Genomic DNA, 19,024 nt, shown 5'->3' with positions numbered 1-19,024 from the left:
TCATGGACCTGCCCCCTTACTGTATCATCCATGATGGCTCCTCTCCTCTTCACTCCCTGCCTCCTCGCAGCAACTCTCAGCATCTAACGCCCCAGCATCCGACTTTGCGTACCACAGAGCTCGACCAGGAGCACCACACTGCCAACAGGCACCCGCATCATCAACCTTACATCTGACAGGTGTCAGGCAAGAGATTTGTCAGCATGCGTAGCGTCGTCTATCCAGTAGCGTTCCTGGCTGCTCTCTCCGGCCTTGTCAAAGCTGGCGATGCACCAGCCTTTGTCGACCATGCTCCTGCTTCGCCTGCGATGAGCAACCTCATGGATCGGATCTCCGCACGCATTGGCTCCGGTCTCGCTGTCAACAAGGCGCCTGCCTTCCTCAAGTCGAACGCTACTTCAGGTACGTCCCTTGCTCGTCCGCGCTTGCCTCAAGCTGACGATCTCTGATGACAGCTTCCAACGAGACGACAGCGAGCGGCGGAGAAGCGAAGAAGTCAGATCTCACTGCTCGCACCTTTGGCGGTAGGCTACGTGCAAGCATGCGCCAGATCCGGCTAACGCAATGTTACAGAGCCCTACAAGCTTGCCCCTCGAGAAGGTCCCAATGTCAAGGCAGAGATCTGTGAGTGTCTTTACTTGCATGCGGCGGATCCGATTGCTGAGCAATCACGCACAGTGGCAGCGCTCAAAACGGCGGGCAACATGACCACCGGCTCGGCGACCAACATGACCAGCTCAAGTGGCACAGTCAAGGTCGCCACGCCTCCCCACAACAACGCACACCCTGGCGAGCCCATCAGTAATGTCACTGCGGCATCGCCAATCAACAATGCCACAACGGGCATGCCTGCAATGACGCCGGTCGTCGATGAGCAGCTCGTCAGACGTGCCCACAACCACACACATCACGCCAAGCACACTGCTAATCCGAATGTTGCCAAGGCGGCCAAGCTGGCCAATACGAGTGCACGCGTGCTGGCCCCCGCCAGAGCCAGCGCAGCCAGCGGGTCTACCCACGCAGCTGCTGCTTCATCTGCCTCGCCGGCCAGCGTTGCCGCAGCGTCAGCCTCTGCCACATCATCTGCGGACGGTATGGGTCCCTACACGGGCATGATCGGCCTCTGGGGTGGTTATATGCCCGCCGAGACGCCCGATGCTGGCTTCCCGGCCCCGTCAGCGGCGCCCATTGCCGTCAAACGCAACGCAGATGCCTCTCCTGATGACCCATGGGGTAACGCTGCAACGTGGTTCACGGGTGGGACTGGTCTCTGGTTCGGCGGCGCATCTGTCGGCGGGATGGTCACGCCGTCATCATTGCCCTCGAGTTTGCCCATCCCCGTCGTCAGCGCCGCACCTGTCGCCGTGTCTTCTCCGGTCCCTGCAGTCGATGTCAGCGTGCCCATCAGCAGTGCCGTCGGTGCTTCGACTATCGCTACAGACTCTGCCGCGCCAGTCTTGGTCGCAGCGCCCTCGTCGGTGATCAGCTCGACCGCACCTTCTGTAAGCTCGTCGACGCTCAGCTTCTTTTCCATTCCTGACACGATCCTGCTCAAGCTTGCTCCGACAGCGCCGGCTGCTGTCCGAGTCGTCACTACGACCGTCACAACGACGACTACATATACCAAGCGGTACCACAGACATTCGAGCTCGACCGCGACCGCACTGCCTAGCTCGACCGGTATGGTCCGCCGTCACCGCCAAGAGCGTCGCGGCCCAGTGCTCATCCATTAGGTCTTAGTTTCGACGTTCTTGTATACAACATTGCACAGCCGGCTTTTTTTTCTCCTTCAATGATCTACTTGCACCTCCGGAGGAAGCTCTAATGCCGTCTCCGGCGCGAGCTCGGCGACCAAGTGGAGCGCCAGATCGTCTGCTTTGATGACATCCCGCATCTTGCTGCGACCGTTGACGGAGCTCGCGAGTGGCTTCTTGCCTGGTATAGCAGTACGTCGAGCTTCTTTGGCGGCTGTAGCGAGCTCATCCTCGTGTTTTGCCAAGGCGATGCTCTGATCCTCATCATCTAGCCAGCCTTGCTCGCGATAGTATTCGTCAAACCGATCTGCGAGAGGCCGCCAGCTTGGGCCGAGTCTGGGCTTGACATCCTCTTGCATGGCATCTGGAGATCCCACTGCGTCTTCTGGTTCATACAGCAAGCTCTCGATATTTGCCGGTGGAGGGTAGGCAAAGTGAGGACCAACAGCGAGTCTGACGGTGCCGCCAAAGTATACACTCGCTGCGGGATAGTAGCCTAGCGTACCATCGTCGTGGTGGTTTGTCCGATCGAGCGCAAGCTGCTCTAGCAAGCTCTGTCGCTGAGCTTGGGCCAGCTTTGCAGCCGAAGGGGGGTGCGGTCGAAGCGGTACATAATCGAACAGATCCTCGAATGCGACACCCATCGGACGGCCGTTCTTAAAATAAGCGATGCGTGAGCCAGGCAGCCTCTTGAGCTCACGCGGCGGCGGCGGCTCATCTCTGACGATCGCCTTTTTGCCGGGCGCGGCTGCTTTGACAGGTGCTGCAGGTTTGACCGGTGCAACTTGACCCGCGGTGAGGTCGGCAAGGTCTGTCATCTCTTTGCTTGCGACATATTCCATCGACTCGAAATAAAAGTGACCACGGTATCTGATCTGCATTCTCTTCCGAACGAGATGTCTTGGGTCGTCTGGATCGTCTGGATCAGGTAGACTGGTCCGAGTGGGCAGAGATACGTATACCCCAATGATGTCCCCCGTCTTGAAGGGTTCGCCGTAGCTCTCAGGCTTGCTGAGGGTGATCTTGTCACCTGTTTTATCTCGCAACCCGTAAGAATAGCCATCATAGCCCACAGGTGCATTCATGGTCGCCTCTCGTCGTGCCAGACCTAGCCTGACATGTGCAGACGCTCCTGCTCTTGTCGCGGCTGAGCCCGCCATACCGTCAGACCCTGGCGCTGCATCTGCTTGTCCTGTTCGGGCATTATCGCCGCCGCCACGTAGTACTTCCCATTCAAAGTACCACGAGCCTTCTCGCAGAGGTACGTTGACGCGAGCGGATCGGAAGCCCTTATCGGTCGTGATCGTCAGGGCATCCTCACTGATGTACGTATAAGGAGATCTGTCCTCCCAACTGAAGCGTACGCCCAATGGCGGTGACGGCAGCAAACGATAGAACGGAATTTCAGAAGCTGGGCTGCCATCTGCGCTGTCACCAGCAGAATGCGATCTGGCTCGATCTCTTGTCCGGCGGGCCTGCAGAAGGACTGGACCGCAATCGCTGTAGCGGAAGCCAGATTTATTCATGGGATGACCTCTTGTCGCGTAGAATTTGACTTCGTCAGCGGACAGCGGCTGTACGGAAGCGGGCACGAGCAAGGGAATGGCAGGCTGGGTATCGATGAGCGCAGATCGGGCATTGTTCTGAGCTTGATCTGCAGTAGCCTTGCTGGGCAGCTTGCTCGAGGACGCGACTGGCGATTGCGAGCGTGATGTGATGTGATCTTCTCGTGCTAGCGACTGGAAAGTCTCGAGCAAGGGACTGTCGGAGGGCGAGGATGCTTCGCTGAGTTCAGGTAGGCTGCTAGGGTCGAGACCAGTGTCGTTGAGCCAGAGCGACTTGCGCTTGGTTGAAGAGCGTGCAAGCTCATCTGGCTGGTCGTCTGGCACCTCCTTCTGCCGTCAGGCAACTCAGTCAGCTCCTCGAGCTCACTAAGGAAGCTACTGACCTCGTACAGCGCCATCGGGAGGCGACTAGGCCGCCCTTTCGTCGAGACGAGTCGCTGGAATGAGTTGGAGCGCTGGAGCACTCGGGCGGAGCTGCTAGCAATCTGCTGCTAAGATTTTGCTTGGAACGGCAACATGTCTGCAGCAGTCGTTGCCGGCTTCTCTGCTGGGCTGTGGAGCAACATTGGCTCCGAAAGAGTAGCTGCAGCAGACAAGCTGGTCACGGCGCTTCGACCGCAAGCAAGCGGATCTAATGAGACACTCGACTCCGATCTCGAATATGCACTCAAACGGCTGATCAGAGGCTTGGCTAGTCCTCGCGACAGCAGTCGAGTAGGCTACAGTGTCGCTCTCACCGAGCTACTTGTCTCTCTGCCAGGTCGCACAGCCGAAGGAACTCGTGCGGCTCCGCTCTTGACGCTCGAAGGCGTCCTCAACCTTTTGCTTGAGACGACGAGTGGCGTGCAAAAAGGTGCCAATGCTACAAGGACCGTCAGCGATGAACGAGAGCTTCAATTTGCTCGCTTGTTCGGTATTCACGCCATTCTGCGATCGGGCGCATTGCTATCGAGTCATTCGCAAGCAAGTGGACACTACTCGCAACTCATCAGAGAGCTCTACGATCTGCTCGACAAGCGACTATGGCTGACAGACAGTGTCACCTGGATCATCGTCGAGTCTGTCCTTGCACTGCGGGACGCCTATCGTCGTGGCGAGTGTCCGTGGATCGCACAAGCACTCGACGCCGTCATCTCTACTACGTTGACGCGTTCCCAGCCGGGCAAGGCGAGCAAAGCTGCCAAGCCAGCTTTCACCGAGACGGATCTGGCCATAGCTCTGGCCATCGAGGCCGCGTTAGCAGTCTCGAATAGCCTCGAAGTGTGTAGCACCGTCAAGTGATTGGCTGAGCTTATCTGGCTCAAGCAGGTCGAAGCGACCTTCCACGAATACTTGGGCGCGCATCTGCCTCGTCCGCAAGCTATCCTCAGCAAGCCAAACGTTGCAAAGCTCACTACTGTCTTGTCGACCGTCAATCCGACTGATATGGAAGGCGCGCGTTTACACATCGTCTGGCATGGTTTGCTTTCGTGTGCGTATGATGCTGGTCCGAACGCGAAAACGTCAACGTCAGCAAACGCTCGGTCAGATATCTTTCTTCTGCTTGTGCATGCGGTCGTAGAGGGTCCTTCATCGCAACTCTCACGAAACCCGAGCTGATGTGTCACTCGCAGGTACTCTGAGTCAACCGACTGCAAGCATGTTCCAACGACATACCGGCGTGCTGATCATGCTCTATATACTCTCGAGCGACCGCATCCCTGCGCAACAAAGGCTTCACGTCTTCTCAAAAGCGGTCGACTTTGCCCGCATGCTGACGATGAACCTCAAGCGAAAAGATCGTATTTTCAACAAGCTATGTCATCAAATAGTGCGTTATGGTACACTCGCATGCGCTGGTGTTTACTGGTCTGCAGATCGCTGCCTTGTCGAGCATCGCCAAGACGAGCGCCGCCACAGCGTACGATATGCTCTCCGTCGCAACAGAGTCTCCCATTGGCAGCATTGCCTTTGATATCACCACGCATACCAAGCTTGTTGACGGTGTCCTTGGCTCGATTGAGATCAATCAAGCCTCGCAATTCCTCGGCAAGCTCAAGGAATTACTCGCACACCCTCTGGCCTCCTCCCTCTTACCAGCTCATGAACGGCACGTAGCGCCTGCCGATGCAGCCACGATGGACGAGGAGGATCTTTCAAGGTGTGTCTTTTGCCCCCTCTGTTGCTCGAGGCGCTGACGCGACGGGGCAGGAACGCTAAAGCGATTGAGCATGCTCGGCGTCTGGCGCTCGACCATATGGGCGCACTTGTACGGAAACACGTCAAGCCAACCCTTGGTAACTCGGATACGGGTGCGCAAGATATGCTAGCTACTGAAGCCATCACGATCTGTCTCGCGCTCGGCTTCTTCAAAGCGAGCTCGTGCGACCCGCCTTTGTCGGAAGACACACAAGCTGCAGCCCGGCAGCGCTTCTTCGGAGTTCTGGCGGATATCCGTCCGGCACGACCCGATGCAGATTTCGTAGATCCTCTTGAGCAGGCTCTCAGAGCGCTCGATAGGATGGAGGGAGGTTCGGATGGCGAGCTGCTTGCAGCTAGTACGCCTGGATTTGCTGTACATCGTCAGACAGCCGGCAAACTACTCAAACGAGTGCAAAAGGTCCGAAGCTCTCGCGCGGTGTGGCCAACAGAAACTGAATGTATTCCGTACAGAGCAAGACGAGCGAAGCGCGAGCTGTCGAGACCCTCGTTCGCGCTGTCACATTAGCTCTGTATGACGATCCCGAGAGCGCTGGACAGTCCATCGAGGTATGTCATTGACCGCCGGATAGATTTCCTGCTGACATTGCAGCAGACCCTGTCTCAATGCGTGGAAGGCATGTTCCCGAAGAAAAGCAAGAGGGATGCGCTGGTCGTAGAGGAGGCAGAAGAAGAGGGAGAGGAGGCTGAGCCATCAACAATTCTTCTCGATCTCGTTATCGATTTGCTGCAAGCGCCTTCGGCCTTCTTGCGCTCTATATGTGAGAGCACCTTTGCAGCCTTTGCGAATAAGCTCGGCGTCCAAGGCGTGCAGCTTCTCATCGATGTGAGTTCACTCGTAAATACGCTACGTAAGCGCTGAATCCGGTATGTGTAGCAACTGGATCCAGAAGGTGACGTCGAAGGCGAAGAGATAGATTCTGACCAAGCCAGCAACTCTTCTGACTCTGACAGTGCAAGCGATGGCGAGGAAGACGAGGACGAGGAGGATGACGAGGAAGGGATCGAGGGCGTCGAGCTCAGTCTACTTGACGAGGATGTAGACCTGCGGGATAAGGTCGCAAAGGCCCTGGCCAGCTCAGGTCTTGCGCCTCGCGATGGGGATTCTGATGCCGATAGCTCAAGCGGAGAAGAGGAAGTCGATGATGCTAGCATGGCCAAGCTCGACGAACAGCTCGCGGAGATCTTCCGTTTCAAGCGAGATGCGAAAAAGGGTCAGAAAGGCGAGTACACATCATGACAGCACGGTATCGAGACTGACTAGGCAAACGCAGAATTGGAGCGCAACGAGCAATATGCCAAAGTGCGCGTCCTAGATCTCGTAGCAACGTACTGCAAAACTGCCGGAGGCAAGGTACCGGCCTCGCTCGCTGTCGCCATCCTCGCAACAGCCAAGCCGCGAAAGTCTGTCCTACCTGAAGCAACAAGAAAGGCAGTAGCGATACTTCGAATCATTAGCAATCGCTCCGGTATTCTGCTCGGGGAACAGACCGCTCATCAACTGCTCGAACGTGTGCACAGTCTCGCTCGTCGACCGCCGACGCCAGAGTATGCAGAGCTCTGCTCGTTGGCCAGCATCTTTGTCGTCTCTTCCGCCTGCACGTCAGAAATAACCCAACTTGGGGAGGTATTTGCTGCATCTGTCAAGGACTACGCGACTCGCAAAACCTCGCAATTTCCATTCTCGCTCATCATGACGGCATGTCGGCGCTCAAACGCGGCTATGTGGCAGGCTCGTCAGAGTTTGCTCGATTCATCGAACGCTGCCGTCAATGCACACCGGCGTCTCGAGCTCCTCGCTGCGGCTCAGTCGCTTCTGGCGAGCCATCGCAAGGTTGGTCTTGAAGACGAGCAAGTGATACATGCTGATGCGTAATCGCAGGAGACGATCAAGGATGCTGCATCCCGCTCGAGCCTGAGCTCGGACGCCACAAGCTACCTCGCCGCAAGCATAGCTGCCATTCAGACGTATGTCCGCGACAGCCTTGCAGCCGAAGGCACAATCAATGCTGCCAAGCTACGAGATGCGCTCAAAATTGGACTCCAGCTAGCGCGGCTGTCTGCCAGCGTCACCGTTAATGCCTGGTCAGTCGCGGATTTACAAGAGCTCCTGAACGATTTGGCCAGCTCCGATAGATTCAAGAACACAAAGTCCCTCCACACACTTGCGAAACAGCTTCTGGCCATTGTCAGCAAGAGCGCTACGCCGTCTGCTAGTCCGGCAGTGCCTGCAGGCAAGAAGCGAGCAAAGACGGAAGACGATTCAGAGACGCCGGTCAAGAAGGCCTCTGTCAAGCGGAAGAGAGTCAATGGCAATGCTTGACGACGTGCAGTCCTCTTTGGTCTGCGTGGATAGGAAGATGTTGTCAATTGCTAGCTTTGCCCCAAGCCCCATGCCGCGCCGCAGACAGCGTGACGCGTCACGTGCAAGCCTCTGAGACATCGGTGGTGACGTTTACCGATTCGAGCCACTGCACGCTGCTCACCAACTTTGGGCCTTGTGAGTCGTCCGCTGTAGCAAGATGGTGAGTCGCAACATGTCGCACTGCGGCAAGGCTCATTCCTTGATGTGCAGGGACGAGTCATCCGTAATCAGCGTTTCGGTGGACCGACCTTCAAAGCGCACAACCATCACCGAGTCGCTCCTGCTCAGCTACGTGCACTCGACTTTGCTGAGCGCAACGGCTACGTGAGAGGGCTGGTAAAGGAGATCGTTCACGACCCCGGCCGGTTCGTTATGGCTCATCTACAGTGTGAGGCCACACTAAAGAGTTAGGGAAACAGCGGCGCACCTCTTGCTCGAGTTGTCTTCAGAGATCCTTACCGCTACAAGACTCGCACAGAAACCTTCATCGCAACCGAGGGTATCGCAACCGGTCAATTCGTCTACTGCGGCAAGAAGGCCGGTCTGGCAGTCGGCAACGTCCTGCCGATCTCTGCCCTGCCTGAAGGAACCATCATCTGCAACGTTGAGGAGAAGCCAGGCGATAGAGGTAGCTTGGCCCGCACATCTGGCAACTACGCAACCGTCATTGGACATGATGCGGGCAAGACGAGAGTCCGTCTCCCGTCTGGCGCAAAGAAGTCGATCATCTCTACCTCTCGCGCAACCATTGGCATCGTGGCCGGCGGTGGCCGTATCGACAAGCCCATGCTCAAGGCTGGTCGCATGCACCACAAGATGGCAAGGAAGCGTAACGTCTGGCCCAAGACTCGTGGTGTGGCGATGAACCCTGTCGAATCCGTGCACGGTGGTGGTAATCACCAACATATCGGCAAGGCCTCCACTTTCAGCAAGGACGCCGTGGCAGGTCAAAAGACAGGTCTCCGTCGCGCCCGACGAACTGTCAGTCTCTCCGTTGCCACGTCCATCTACGCACGAGCTGACTCTCTCATGGATGGCAGGGTCTCATCCGCGGTACCGTCCGCGTCAAGGATGTTTAGGCGATCACAAGTCTTGTACGACGATTGCTCTGCTGTACTTCGCTGCATGGCTTTCATTGAGTCGGGCAGCGTGCGAGTTTCCATGAGATCAGCCCAGCACACTCGAGTGAGCTGTTCGCCTCCTTTCGGCCTTTCGACGCGCTGTCGTCACTCCTGCTGGTGGGCCTATTGACGCAAGATGATAGCTCGACGTGGGCTGCTCAGAGCCAGTGCACGGGCTCAGCATGGGCTCAAGACGACGGGCAGTCAGCAGAAGCGAGCACTCTCGATCCACGAGCACTATGCCATGGGTCTGCTCAACGAGGCAAGCCCTTCAAACACTGGCAAGTCCTCATGGCGCTGATGGAGTCGCAGTACGGCGTCAACACTCCCAAGAGCAAAGCAGCCTTCTCGGCCGATGAGGCTTACCAAGTAGCCAAGTCAATGGGCAAGGACAAGCTCGTCATCAAGGCTCAAGTTCTCGCTGGCGGTAGAGGCAAGGGTCATTTCGAAGGCGGACTCAAGGGCGGCGTACAGATGGTCGACTCGCCCGAGCAGGCAAAGGAGTATGCCAGCCAGATGATCGGACACAAACTCATCACCAAGCAGACCGGCGCCGCAGGAAGAATCTGCAACGCCGTTCGTCTCTTCAGTCTCACGCGCGCGCGATAGGTCAAACTGATGAGGCCCGCCATTGGACAGATCATGCTGGCCGAGCGTCGTCCGCCCAAGCACGAGTACTACCTTGCCATCCTCAACGACCGCTCGTCAAACGGTCCCGCACTCGTCGCTTCTGCTCGCGGAGGTATGAACATCGAGGATGTTGCGAAAGAGGACCCCTCTGCCATCCTCACCCATCCCATCGATTACACAAAGGGTCTCTCCTCTTCAGAGTCTGTCTCCGTCGGCTCCTGCACATGTTTGCGAGCTTACTGAGGGCCGCAGAGCTAAAGAGTTCGCTGGCAAGCTGGGCTTCAAGGGAAAGCAACAGGATCAGGCAGCAGACACTTTTGTGAAGCTCTACAAGCTGTTCAAGGAGAAGGACGCCACTCAGATAGAGATCAATCCGCTCGCGGAAAGCGAAGACGGTGAAGTGCTCTGGTCAGTCAGCCTCATGACGCGCTGGAACCCTGCTGAGGGAGATGCAGCATGGACGCCAAGCTAGGCTTCGATGACAATGCAGAGTTCAGGCAGGAAGCTATCTTCAAGCTGCGCGACATCACACAAGAGGACAAGGCAGAGGTCAGTCGGACGGCTCGACCGCATCTTATCGCTGATGATCTGGACATCCCGACCCTAAAGGTCGAAGCAGCCGAGTACGGCCTCAACTTCATCAAGCTCGACGGCAACATTGGCTGTCTCGTCAATGGGGCCGGTCTGGCAATGGCCACGATGGACGTCCTCAAGCTCAACGGAGGCAATCCGGCCAATTTCCTCGATGTGGGCGGTGGCGCGACGGCCGAAGCCGTCAAGAAAGCGTTTGAGCTCTTATTGTCCGAAAGCGGCGTCAAGTCCATCTTTGTCAACGTCAGTGCTCCGTCCGCTTGATGGTGAAGGTACTGATCGGGCAAACAGATCTTTGGCGGTATCATGCGATGCGATGTCATTGCTGAGCAAGTCCTCGCGGGGTAAAGTGCGGGCTATTGCTGACAGCGCAGCTTTCTACAGAGGCATCATCAAGGCGACAAAGGAACTGCAGCTCGAAATCCCGCTCGTTGTCAGACTACAAGGCAAGCGGCTTCTGCTTGTATCCACGGCCCAATACTCACAGTGCGCGCCGCGCGTAGGCACAAAGGAGGCCGAGGCAAAGAAGATGATCAACGAAAGCTCGCTCAAGATCTACGCATTCGACGGACTCGACGAGGGTGAGCCGGCTAGCCTGATAGCCTATCTCAACCTGACATGCCTTCGTCATAGCGGCTTCAAAGGCCGTCGAGAGCGCAAAGATTGGTCAGATCCCAGTTTGATGACTTGTAGAAATGTAGAGAGTCGTTACAATGGTCCCGCGCGAGATCCTAGACTCGAGCGTACAACATGCTTCCTGTCTTTTCTATCGTTACACGTGGGCGTGGTGAGAGGAAGGCTGACTGGCGAGGCGTTACCTGCGAGCCTTTTGTAGCGAGTCAGGCGTTGACGAGCTCGTCGTCGGTCGGCTGGCGGGCTCGCTCGAGGGAGCTCGATCGGAGCTGTACAGGCCGTTTTGCCTGATGTAGTCGATGACCGTGTTGGGAAGTAGATACCTGACGCTCATGCCGCGTTTGATGAATAGCCTGACTTTGGTGGACGAGACGTCGTTGCGGACGAGCTGTTGGACCATGAAGATGTTCCGCCGATAGAGCGCCAGCGCGTTACGGGAGTGAACCGAAGAGTCCTTGAAGAGTGCCTGGTCGATCTCCGAGTCGGCACGTTCTACGATGAAGCAGCCGTATAGGCCAAGTATGTGGTGCAGCTGCAGATGTCAAGACGGCGTCAGCCCATGCAAAAGGCTGACTGTGCATGACTTGCATCTTGCTGGGCCCATACGCCCGGCTCAGACATGGTCTGGATGAGATCTGATCCGGCAAGGAGCATGATGCGAGCCTTCCGTCGCTCTACGCTCGTCTCGCCCGTCTCTGGATCTAAAACTTCTATCTCCACGCCGCCCTTGACGGTATTGATCTCGTGTTCAAAGTGGTCGAGCACGCGCGCTGTCGGCAGGTAGGTGTCGTGACGGGCCTCAAAGGGATCGACCATGATCCAGTCGGACATGGACTGACAGGCGAGCTCGCACATGCTCACACGGTGCACTGCGGACACAAGGCCGGGCTTCTTGTAAGCATCATTGACGGGACTGAGGTAGCCTCCGACGACTTCGTAGCAGCTGTGCAGGCGAGCGTGATCCCTCGCCATCTCGAACATGCGCAAGTGGAGGAAAGTGATGGGAGAGAAACTGCCGCAGCCGACCAAGACCAACGGCTGCTTGCCGGGCTCCAGTCGGGGCACGACGAGCCTCTCTGTCGGAAAGACATAGTCGTCTTGCATCCTTGCCGACCTGACTGTCGACCGCTGACGGCTGGCTGACTCGGCAGTCGGGCGAGCACGTCCAAGCTGACAAGGTCACGCACGCTTTGACTTTGCTATCAGCCCGTTTTGCTGGGTGGGACAGGGTGGCGCTGATGTCAGTGCGCCACCTCGCGACGTGCCTCTTGCGTTCTTCGAGGCGAGGCGAGGCGAGGCTGCCCGATGCGAACATGCGCTGCCGACAAAGCCATCAGCGAGACCGCAGAGCTGATGGCAGATGAGCAGGTAGACAGCAGACCAGCAGCGCATCGACTGCCGCCGGAGCTGATCGCAGAAATTCTCAACTACACTGAGGATTGGGAACTCGCTCAGACGCTCAACTCTGCGCACTCGCTGCCGACTTCGACACCATGGCTCGAGCAAGCAACGCCTCTCGACTGGGCTATCCTGAGCGGCCAAGTCAAGCACATCCAGGCCTGTCTTGACAAGGGACAAAATGAGTTCACCGACTGGGGAACACGCGTCATGATCCGGTTTGGCTACATCCACCTGCTCGAGGCATTGCGGACCGCTCAGCCTGACCGACTGCGCGCGAGATGCCATGTGCTCTTGCCCGAGCTAGCCTCGGCTTGGGGCAGGACGATCGTCTTGGAATGGGCAAAGGAGCACCAAGTGGGCATGCAGGATATCACGCCTGGCACGATGGATGAAGCCAGTCGACACGGCCACGTGGAGACACTCAAGTGGTGGAAAGATTCTACGCTCCCCGTGCGCTATTCTGAGCATGCGCTCCTGTCGGCGACGATAAAGCGCCAGATTGCAGTGCTCGAATGGTGGCGCCGTTCAGATCTGCCGCTCCTGATTGGCAACGTACTTGACCTTGCCTCGATGGAAGGCTCCACCGTCGTGCTGGACTGGTGGGCAAAGTCTGGACTGGAATGCAAGTACAGCAAGTCTGCGCTGTACCATCTGTCTTGTCGGGGCAACATCGACTTGCTCAACTGGTGGAGAAGCAGTCGGTTCAGACTCATCTACGACAAGGATGTCCTCGTCGGCGCCACCAAGCATGGTCAGACGGATGCGCTCCAATGGTGGCACGAGTCAGGTCTGCCGATTCAGTTTCGATTCTTCGACATTGAGGAAGCGCTAGAAGATGCAGTGGCCGGCCCAGAGGGTCGGGCTGCCTCACTGGCTTGGTGGACTCGGAGAGGCTTCGATAGTGCATCGTCGGATCCTCGTGCGTGGATGTCGACACGCTTGCTCTCATCTTGCACATGAACCCATTGTCAACGACCCGCAGCATAGTCACGAATAATGCATTTCCGTGTGAGATGGCTTGGCTGGGTATCTTTGGTTCTCTCTACATGTGTCCAGCATGGGTGCGGTCTCATTTGGACCAAGTGCGAGGATCAAGTCCATAGCGATAGTGCAAGTAGCCAAGGATGATGATGTTGACCAGACCGACACGATCCTTGCCAAAGCCGATAAAGACGACGCCGCACCAGAGCAGACCGACGATGCGATCGAAAAGAGTGCCGATGATCTGCTTGATGCGCCAGCTGCCATCTACGCCAAAGGGTGGCGAGTGCGCCAATCTAAGCGGCTCGTGCGGTCGGTGAGGATGTCTTGGCAGGGAGATGATGGAGACAACCTGCTAGATATCAGGATACGTATCGTGCGACTGATGTGCATTCGCTTACGGGCTTGTGGTCAGAGTTTGTAAAGGCCATGATAGACCGATACAGATCTATGCGAGCTTCTTTCGTCTTTGTCGCGCCTTTCTTCTTGCGCACCGTGCCGTCGCCCGCGCCGTCATCGGCCCAAGTAGCATAGAGCACGCGATCGCACCAACCGGGGATACGCTTGCTGAAATCTTTGTAGGTATCCGCCGTGTTGACCTTGTACTTGTAGCTCGGCTTGAAGTCGATCTCGCCTTCCAAGAGATGGTGCATCGTTCGGCCTGCTTCCTTCTCCTGGTTGAGCTGGTCGTGCTCGAAGAGCTTGGGCAGCTCAAAGTGGATCTGACTGCCAATCTGCTTGATGCTGAGCGGACGGGGTGTCGTCTGAGATAGGCGATAGTTGAGATCGCCCATGACGAAGAGGTACGAGGAATCGTAGATTTGCAGTGGCTGTGAGCCCGAGAAAGGCGAGCGCGGTCGGGGCGGCGTGAAGTGACGTGAAGGCTGTCCGGGCGTGAAGACGCAGCGGGAGATGACGTTCTTCCAGTCGTCGTTGCGCTGCTTGATCTTGTGATCGTGTGCGGCGAGGTGACAGTTCACAAAAGTGTAGACGGCCTCGCCCGATTTCCTTTCGCCTTCGTCGGCTTCGTCTACGGTCAGCCGAACGGCCACACCGCCCTTGTTGGCCATATACACGTAGCCCGTACCCGCAGAGCTGACGCGAACATCTCTGACCTTGTTCGTGATCGTCTCGTCACGGGTATAGACGAGCAGGGCGATAGTGCCCATGATGTGCTTTGCCATGAGCGTGTAGTCCTCCCTCCCGGGCTTGTTGTCCGGCAAGTTGGTGATCTCATTGTAGCTCTCGATAGCCTGCTTGATGCCGACGTCGTGCTTGTCCAGCACGGAGCCCGATAGACCGACGAGCGCCCAGTGCAAAGGCAACACCTCCCTGGAAGCGCTAGCCCATCAGCTCCTGTGCGGACAGCATAGCGGAGATCTGATTGACTGAAAACCTATAGCGTAGATATCAGGAGGTTCCTCGTCGGCGTACTCTCGGCTGTCGTCTGACCGTGTAGGGACGAGCCACTTATCGTAATCTGTCTTGCCTTTGCCCTTACCCAGGTTGGCGTTGAAGGTATGGCAGGAGACCCGAGTGCGCGGCATGATCGAGATCCGCTATCTCTCCGTCTTGATCGACGACGGTCTGCGCCCCGAGGTTCAGAGCCACTGCAGGGAGGCTGGTCGGCGCGGTGCGAGCCAAACGATGACGCGATCGACCGAACGCGGGGTCGAGGAATTCGAAGTCTGCCGGCACTGCTCCGAGCCGTCCGAAGAAGCAGAGGTCGGCGCATCATCGTCATCGTCATCATCATCATGAGTGGCATCGAAAAACAGACGACGGGACAGAACTCGCTTGCCAACCCGGACTGCAAGCCGCTCCAATGGAACAAGACCGGCTATTCTTCATTCAACCAATTCTATCCTTATTACCTGGGCGAGCACTCCCTCCCCATCACTCGCCGCTTGCACAACGTCGGAACGACCATTTCACTCGCTACGCATGCTCGCTTCTGGCTAAGCTTCTTGCCGGCGCTGTTCCCCAATGCCAAGCAGCTTGAGCGACTCAATCTCTCGTTTCCACGCTGGAAGCTCTTTGCTGCAGGCATATTCAGTGGCTATTTCTTTGCATGGTATGTCTATGCCGACATCAGACTGGCCGTCTTTCTGACTGACCAGCCTGGCCAGGGTGAGCCACTTCTTCATCGAAAAGAACAGGCCGGCTACATTCAAGGCGCCGGTATATTCATTGATGTAAGGCGACCGTCTGCGTACTTGGCAGAGAACGCTGATCACGCTCTGCGCGGACAGGGGCGACATGAAGCTCTGGTGGGAGGTCGTCACTTTCCAGCGAGCCTTCTGAGCTCGTGTCGGCCACTTCATCCTCAGAATCGCGCGCGTACGTCTTGTTGTCAATGCATCGCCTCACAAACACAGCAACCTGGCTTGGTCAGCTTCGAAACTACCCTGAGCAAAGCTGGCGAGCAGATTCGAAGCAGACCGTAGCAGTCGTGCCTGGTCAGCTTGCTTGGCTATCGCGCTCTTTTCGTACGCTCGCTCGAGCAGGCGATCCGGTAGACCGGCGATTTTGCCGACGTGGATGCCATGGGAGCGCGACGCAAGACCGGCAGCTAGCTTGTAGAGGAACACAATCCTCTCGCTCGAGCTGCCAGAGGTCTCAAGAACCTGCATGTGATATGACGCCGCATCCTGAGGGAACTCTGAGCAGAGCTCACTGACGAGCGAGTGAAAGTGCGTCACGAAGATGATGAGACCCTTTCGATGAGCATGCAAATACCGCAGGATTGCATAAGCGAGAATGCGACCGTCGACATCCGACGTGCCCCGACCGAGCTCGTCCAACAAGACGAAGCTTCTTGACGTGGCAGACCTGACGATATCGGCGCTTTCTGACATCTCTACCATGAACGTCGATCGTCCATGAAGGATGTCATCGGCAGCACCCATTCGTGTGAGTATATTGTCAAAGATGCTGAGCCTCATCGACGAAGCCGGCACATAGCAGCCGATCTGCGCGAGGATGACGAGCAGAGCACACATGCGCGCGAAAGAGGACTTTCCGGACATGTTCGAGCCTGTCAAGAGCATCGTCCGCATGCCTTGCTGATCGTCCATCGATACGTCATTGGCGACAAATGGATCCGACAAGATGCGCTCAATCTGTCCATCACGTCAGCTTGCTGTCATACAGAGCCATCACAGTAACACACGACAGGATGACGACCGCCCGTGACATGCAGAGTCACAGTATCATTGTCTTGCAGAACGGGCTTGCAGTAACCGGGTTGACTGCTCGTGCGCGCCAGCGAGAGCAGGCAATCGAGCTCCGCTAAGGTTCTGATGACGGCTCTGAAAGTGACATATTCGCCGCCGAGCTCGTCCAGATAAGTGTGACATGCCTCTGTTGCAGCGAGATCACGGCGCTCGATGCTCTGTGCGCGTTCGGCCAGCAATTCAGTCATTCTCGGTGAACGGTAGCGATAGTTGGTGTTCGTGCCATTGATCCGGATCCAGTCTGCCGGTATACTAGCGGCATCGCTTCGACTGATCTCAATCAGATACTTCTCCAGATGAACATCGATATACTTCAATCTAGGCTTCTTGAGCAGTTTGCGGAGCTCGGCAAGGTGTTGGTCGAGCTCGAATTCGATTGTGCTTATGACGTCTTGAGCATCAAAGACGGCGGGCGCGCGAGCTTCGACATCCTTGAACATGCTCTCCTTCCGGCTTTCTTGACAAGCCGGCAGATTGAGCAGGTTCAAGAAACGCTCAATCATCGAGCGAGACTGCGCGACAGTATTGATAGCGCGCTTGAGAAGAGGCGACCGGACTGCTTCTCCAGCCGAAGGGTTCGCCATCGACTGCAGCTCGCCTGACACACGACTCAGAGCAGAGAGCATCTTTGATAGCTCTGGCAGAGTGATCTTGCGATAGTGGACACGGCATAATCCACGCTCGAGATCTGGCAGACCTGTCAGGACAGTACGTAGCTTACCTATGACAAATGAAGAGCTTGTTAGGATCTCAGTGACAGCCTTGAGACGCTCCTGGAGGGCTTGCGGATCGATCAGAGGCGCTGCTAGCCAATGTTTGAGCATGCGGCGCCCAAAGACAGTCTGCGTCGAGTCGAGCGCCGACCACAAAGTCCCTTTCGCCGAGCCATCCGTCTGGTTCTGAAATATCTCCAGATTTCGAAGTGTCTGGCCGGTCAGGGTCATGTGCGCCCGTCGACCGAAAGGTAGGAAGCTCTTGGGTCGTAGAAAGATATTCTGCAGGAAGAAGAGCGCGCACTGATCAATCAGTACGCTCAATGCAACTTTGACGGTCTCTGGCAGTGCTTTGATGATTTCCATACTGATGATCGGCTCGACATGGTCACCGTCGAGATCTATGACATCCTTTGGCTGCTCATAGAATTCCATGAGCTTTTCGACGTGTTTTGACGTGCTCATGAGGGCCACTCGATCGATTCGACCTCTCGGCTGGCTCGCCTCGCGATTGTTGACGAGCGTGGCAATGACGGACTCTGTCTGGCTGCTCAGCTTTTCGATGGGCACGATGACTTCGCCTGGCGCTAGATGCATCAATCTCGTTTCGAGTGCGTGCCGCAGGTGGTCATCGTCAAAGCTGTCCCAAATAATCTCGCCTGTTCCGGGTGTAACCGAGCAGACAGCGAAAGCAGTCTTTCCATCAGTTCGTGTCATGCCATCTTCGAGCACTACAACGATAGTCGATGCACGACCTTGCTCGCTCGAGAGCTCCGAGCTATCTAATTCATCGACCCAAGTAGACAAGGTGTAGCGCTCGGTTATCTGTCGCTTGAACAGCTGATTCCGCGTTGACCCAACCTTCTTGAGCGCGGCAGTTTCGACCTGACGAACGATGCCGACCTTGTAGCCCGCCATGACGAGCCGCTTGACGTGTAGCATCAGCCGATGTGTGGGGACCATGGCGCTATTGAACTTGCCACCTTGGAAATTGGCAATGTGTAAGATCTTGCTCGCTATCAGAGCATCTTCGTTCCAGAATTGTATCTTGTAGCCTACTTCGAAAGCGAGTACAGTGTCTTTGTTGGCAGCCTTGAGATCGAGCCACTGCTGCTCGAGCGGCGTGTACTCTTTTGCCGCTGCTTTGCCTTTCCCATTGGATCGCTTCGGGGCAGCATACGCTGACTTGAACGACGCAAGCTCGCGTGCGAAGGAATCATCGACTTGTCCTTCCTCCTCTGAGTCAGCTTCAGCTTGCATGGGCTCTGTCTCGGGCGTGTTACTTGGCGACAGTGCATGGACAGGTCGCTGTGTGAGTCTGCGCCTGACCGCGGCTCTTTGACGCGCGCGCGCCTTTAGACTGGCTGGATCAGAGTCCACATCCCGAGTAGAGCTTGCTACCTCGTCGATCTGGGAGTCGACCGATGTAGGGCCGTATTTCCAGCCGGACAGCCGTCCTCTGATGTGCTCCTGGACTTTGGCATCTGCAGCTCTCGTCTCCTCGGCTCGAACTTTATTTGCTGCTGCCGAAGTACTCGCGACGGGCGCAAAAGCAGTCTTGAGAGTCAACTGCTTCGTTGGAGCCGTACTCGTCGCTCTGCTGGTGCTTGCGCGGGGCGAGAGCCTCTGAAGTTCGTCGTGCTCGCCCGAATCTGGTTCGAGCTTTGCAGCCTTTGCAGGGGATGCGTCATCTTCGTCGCTCGATATGAGCGTTACGGAGGCAGCACGCTTCTTGCCGAAGTGCGGCGATGCCATGAGCACCACGGCTCAGGACGATCAAGCACCGAGCGCTGAGCTGAGATCCGTACGGAGCAATCATATGGTGACAGATTTAT

General features: G+C 56.7%; 10 protein-coding genes across 10 annotated transcripts; 6 read left to right on the top strand and 4 right to left on the bottom strand.

The window, feature by feature from the left end:
• Positions 1 to 2: 2 nt before the first annotated feature.
• L969DRAFT_97074 (uncharacterized protein) lies at positions 3 to 176 on the top strand (the record flags this gene model as incomplete). Its single annotated transcript, XM_014709754.1, has 1 exon — positions 3 to 176. One exon carries the CDS (start codon positions 3 to 5, stop codon positions 174 to 176), a length of 174 nt encoding a protein of 57 aa, XP_014565240.1.
• Positions 177 to 203: 27 nt separating this feature from the next.
• Positions 204 to 1,733, top strand: L969DRAFT_20065 (uncharacterized protein; the record flags this gene model as incomplete). Its single annotated transcript, XM_014709670.1, has 4 exons — positions 204 to 402; positions 456 to 524; positions 574 to 624; positions 679 to 1,733. The coding sequence occupies 4 exons, from the start codon at positions 204 to 206 to the stop codon at positions 1,731 to 1,733; spliced, it is 1,374 nt and encodes a 457-aa protein (XP_014565156.1).
• Positions 1,415 to 3,777, bottom strand: L969DRAFT_79636 (uncharacterized protein). The gene is made up of 2 exons (XM_014709753.1): positions 3,703 to 3,777; positions 1,415 to 3,649 (listed from the first exon to the last, which is right to left on the bottom strand). Exons 1-2 carry the CDS (start codon positions 3,715 to 3,717, stop codon positions 1,790 to 1,792), a joined length of 1,875 nt encoding a protein of 624 aa, XP_014565239.1. The 5' UTR covers positions 3,718 to 3,777; the 3' UTR covers positions 1,415 to 1,789.
• L969DRAFT_67197 (uncharacterized protein) lies at positions 3,772 to 7,913 on the top strand. Its single transcript, XM_014709752.1, has 10 exons — positions 3,772 to 4,579; positions 4,628 to 4,883; positions 4,933 to 5,129; positions 5,176 to 5,459; positions 5,510 to 5,918; positions 5,972 to 6,067; positions 6,114 to 6,344; positions 6,396 to 6,741; positions 6,793 to 7,352; positions 7,401 to 7,913. The coding sequence occupies exons 1-10, from the start codon at positions 3,836 to 3,838 to the stop codon at positions 7,839 to 7,841; spliced, it is 3,564 nt and encodes a 1,187-aa protein (XP_014565238.1). The 5' UTR covers positions 3,772 to 3,835; the 3' UTR covers positions 7,842 to 7,913.
• Positions 7,914 to 8,040: 127 nt separating this feature from the next.
• L969DRAFT_97070 (uncharacterized protein) lies at positions 8,041 to 10,908 on the top strand (the record flags this gene model as incomplete). Its single annotated transcript, XM_014709751.1, has 13 exons — positions 8,041 to 8,043; positions 8,094 to 8,248; positions 8,303 to 9,068; positions 9,141 to 9,266; positions 9,317 to 9,580; positions 9,644 to 9,834; positions 9,887 to 10,042; positions 10,090 to 10,183; positions 10,244 to 10,468; positions 10,517 to 10,554; positions 10,610 to 10,671; positions 10,729 to 10,806; positions 10,859 to 10,908. 13 exons carry the CDS (start codon positions 8,041 to 8,043, stop codon positions 10,906 to 10,908), a joined length of 2,208 nt encoding a protein of 735 aa, XP_014565237.1.
• Positions 10,909 to 11,039: 131 nt separating this feature from the next.
• Positions 11,040 to 11,962, bottom strand: L969DRAFT_97069 (uncharacterized protein; the record flags this gene model as incomplete). Its single annotated transcript, XM_014709750.1, has 2 exons — positions 11,040 to 11,390; positions 11,447 to 11,962. 2 exons carry the CDS (start codon positions 11,960 to 11,962, stop codon positions 11,040 to 11,042), a joined length of 867 nt encoding a protein of 288 aa, XP_014565236.1.
• A 201-nt stretch (positions 11,963 to 12,163) lies between these two features.
• On the top strand, positions 12,164 to 13,219 carry L969DRAFT_54643 (uncharacterized protein; the record flags this gene model as incomplete). The annotated part of the gene is made up of 1 exon (XM_014709749.1): positions 12,164 to 13,219. The coding sequence occupies one exon, from the start codon at positions 12,164 to 12,166 to the stop codon at positions 13,217 to 13,219; it is 1,056 nt and encodes a 351-aa protein (XP_014565235.1).
• A 109-nt stretch (positions 13,220 to 13,328) lies between these two features.
• On the bottom strand, positions 13,329 to 14,787 carry L969DRAFT_97067 (uncharacterized protein; the record flags this gene model as incomplete). Its single annotated transcript, XM_014709748.1, has 3 exons — positions 13,329 to 13,592; positions 13,642 to 14,572; positions 14,630 to 14,787. 3 exons carry the CDS (start codon positions 14,785 to 14,787, stop codon positions 13,329 to 13,331), a joined length of 1,353 nt encoding a protein of 450 aa, XP_014565234.1.
• A 210-nt stretch (positions 14,788 to 14,997) lies between these two features.
• On the top strand, positions 14,998 to 15,544 carry L969DRAFT_54470 (uncharacterized protein; the record flags this gene model as incomplete). Its single annotated transcript, XM_014709747.1, has 3 exons — positions 14,998 to 15,314; positions 15,370 to 15,435; positions 15,493 to 15,544. The coding sequence occupies 3 exons, from the start codon at positions 14,998 to 15,000 to the stop codon at positions 15,542 to 15,544; spliced, it is 435 nt and encodes a 144-aa protein (XP_014565233.1).
• Positions 15,545 to 15,606: 62 nt separating this feature from the next.
• On the bottom strand, positions 15,607 to 18,944 carry L969DRAFT_54553 (uncharacterized protein; the record flags this gene model as incomplete). The annotated part of the gene is made up of 2 exons (XM_014709746.1): positions 15,607 to 16,362; positions 16,413 to 18,944. 2 exons carry the CDS (start codon positions 18,942 to 18,944, stop codon positions 15,607 to 15,609), a joined length of 3,288 nt encoding a protein of 1,095 aa, XP_014565232.1.
• Between the last annotated feature and the right edge of the window lie 80 nt (positions 18,945 to 19,024).

The sequence above is a fragment of the Mixia osmundae genome, assembly GCF_000708205.1.
Source record: "Mixia osmundae IAM 14324 unplaced genomic scaffold scaffold_13, whole genome shotgun sequence".
In the NCBI taxonomy this organism is placed as follows: Eukaryota; Fungi; Basidiomycota; class Mixiomycetes; order Mixiales; family Mixiaceae; genus Mixia; species Mixia osmundae.
This window is presented reverse-complemented; position numbering and strand designations above follow the sequence as displayed.

What these genes read in the sequence shown, in the direction of transcription:
- L969DRAFT_67197 (XM_014709752.1), top strand. Translation starts at nt 3,836, where the DNA reads ATGTCTGCAGCAGTCGTTGCCGGCTTCTCTGCTGGGCTGTGGAGCAAC. An exon ending in CAGTCTCGAATAGCCTCGAA is followed by an intron (nt 4,580 to 4,627) that starts GTGTGTAGCACC and finishes TGGCTCAAGCAG; the next exon opens with GTCGAAGCGACCTTCCACGA. An exon ending in TACTCAAACGAGTGCAAAAG is followed by an intron (nt 5,919 to 5,971) that starts GTCCGAAGCTCT and finishes TATTCCGTACAG; the next exon opens with AGCAAGACGAGCGAAGCGCG.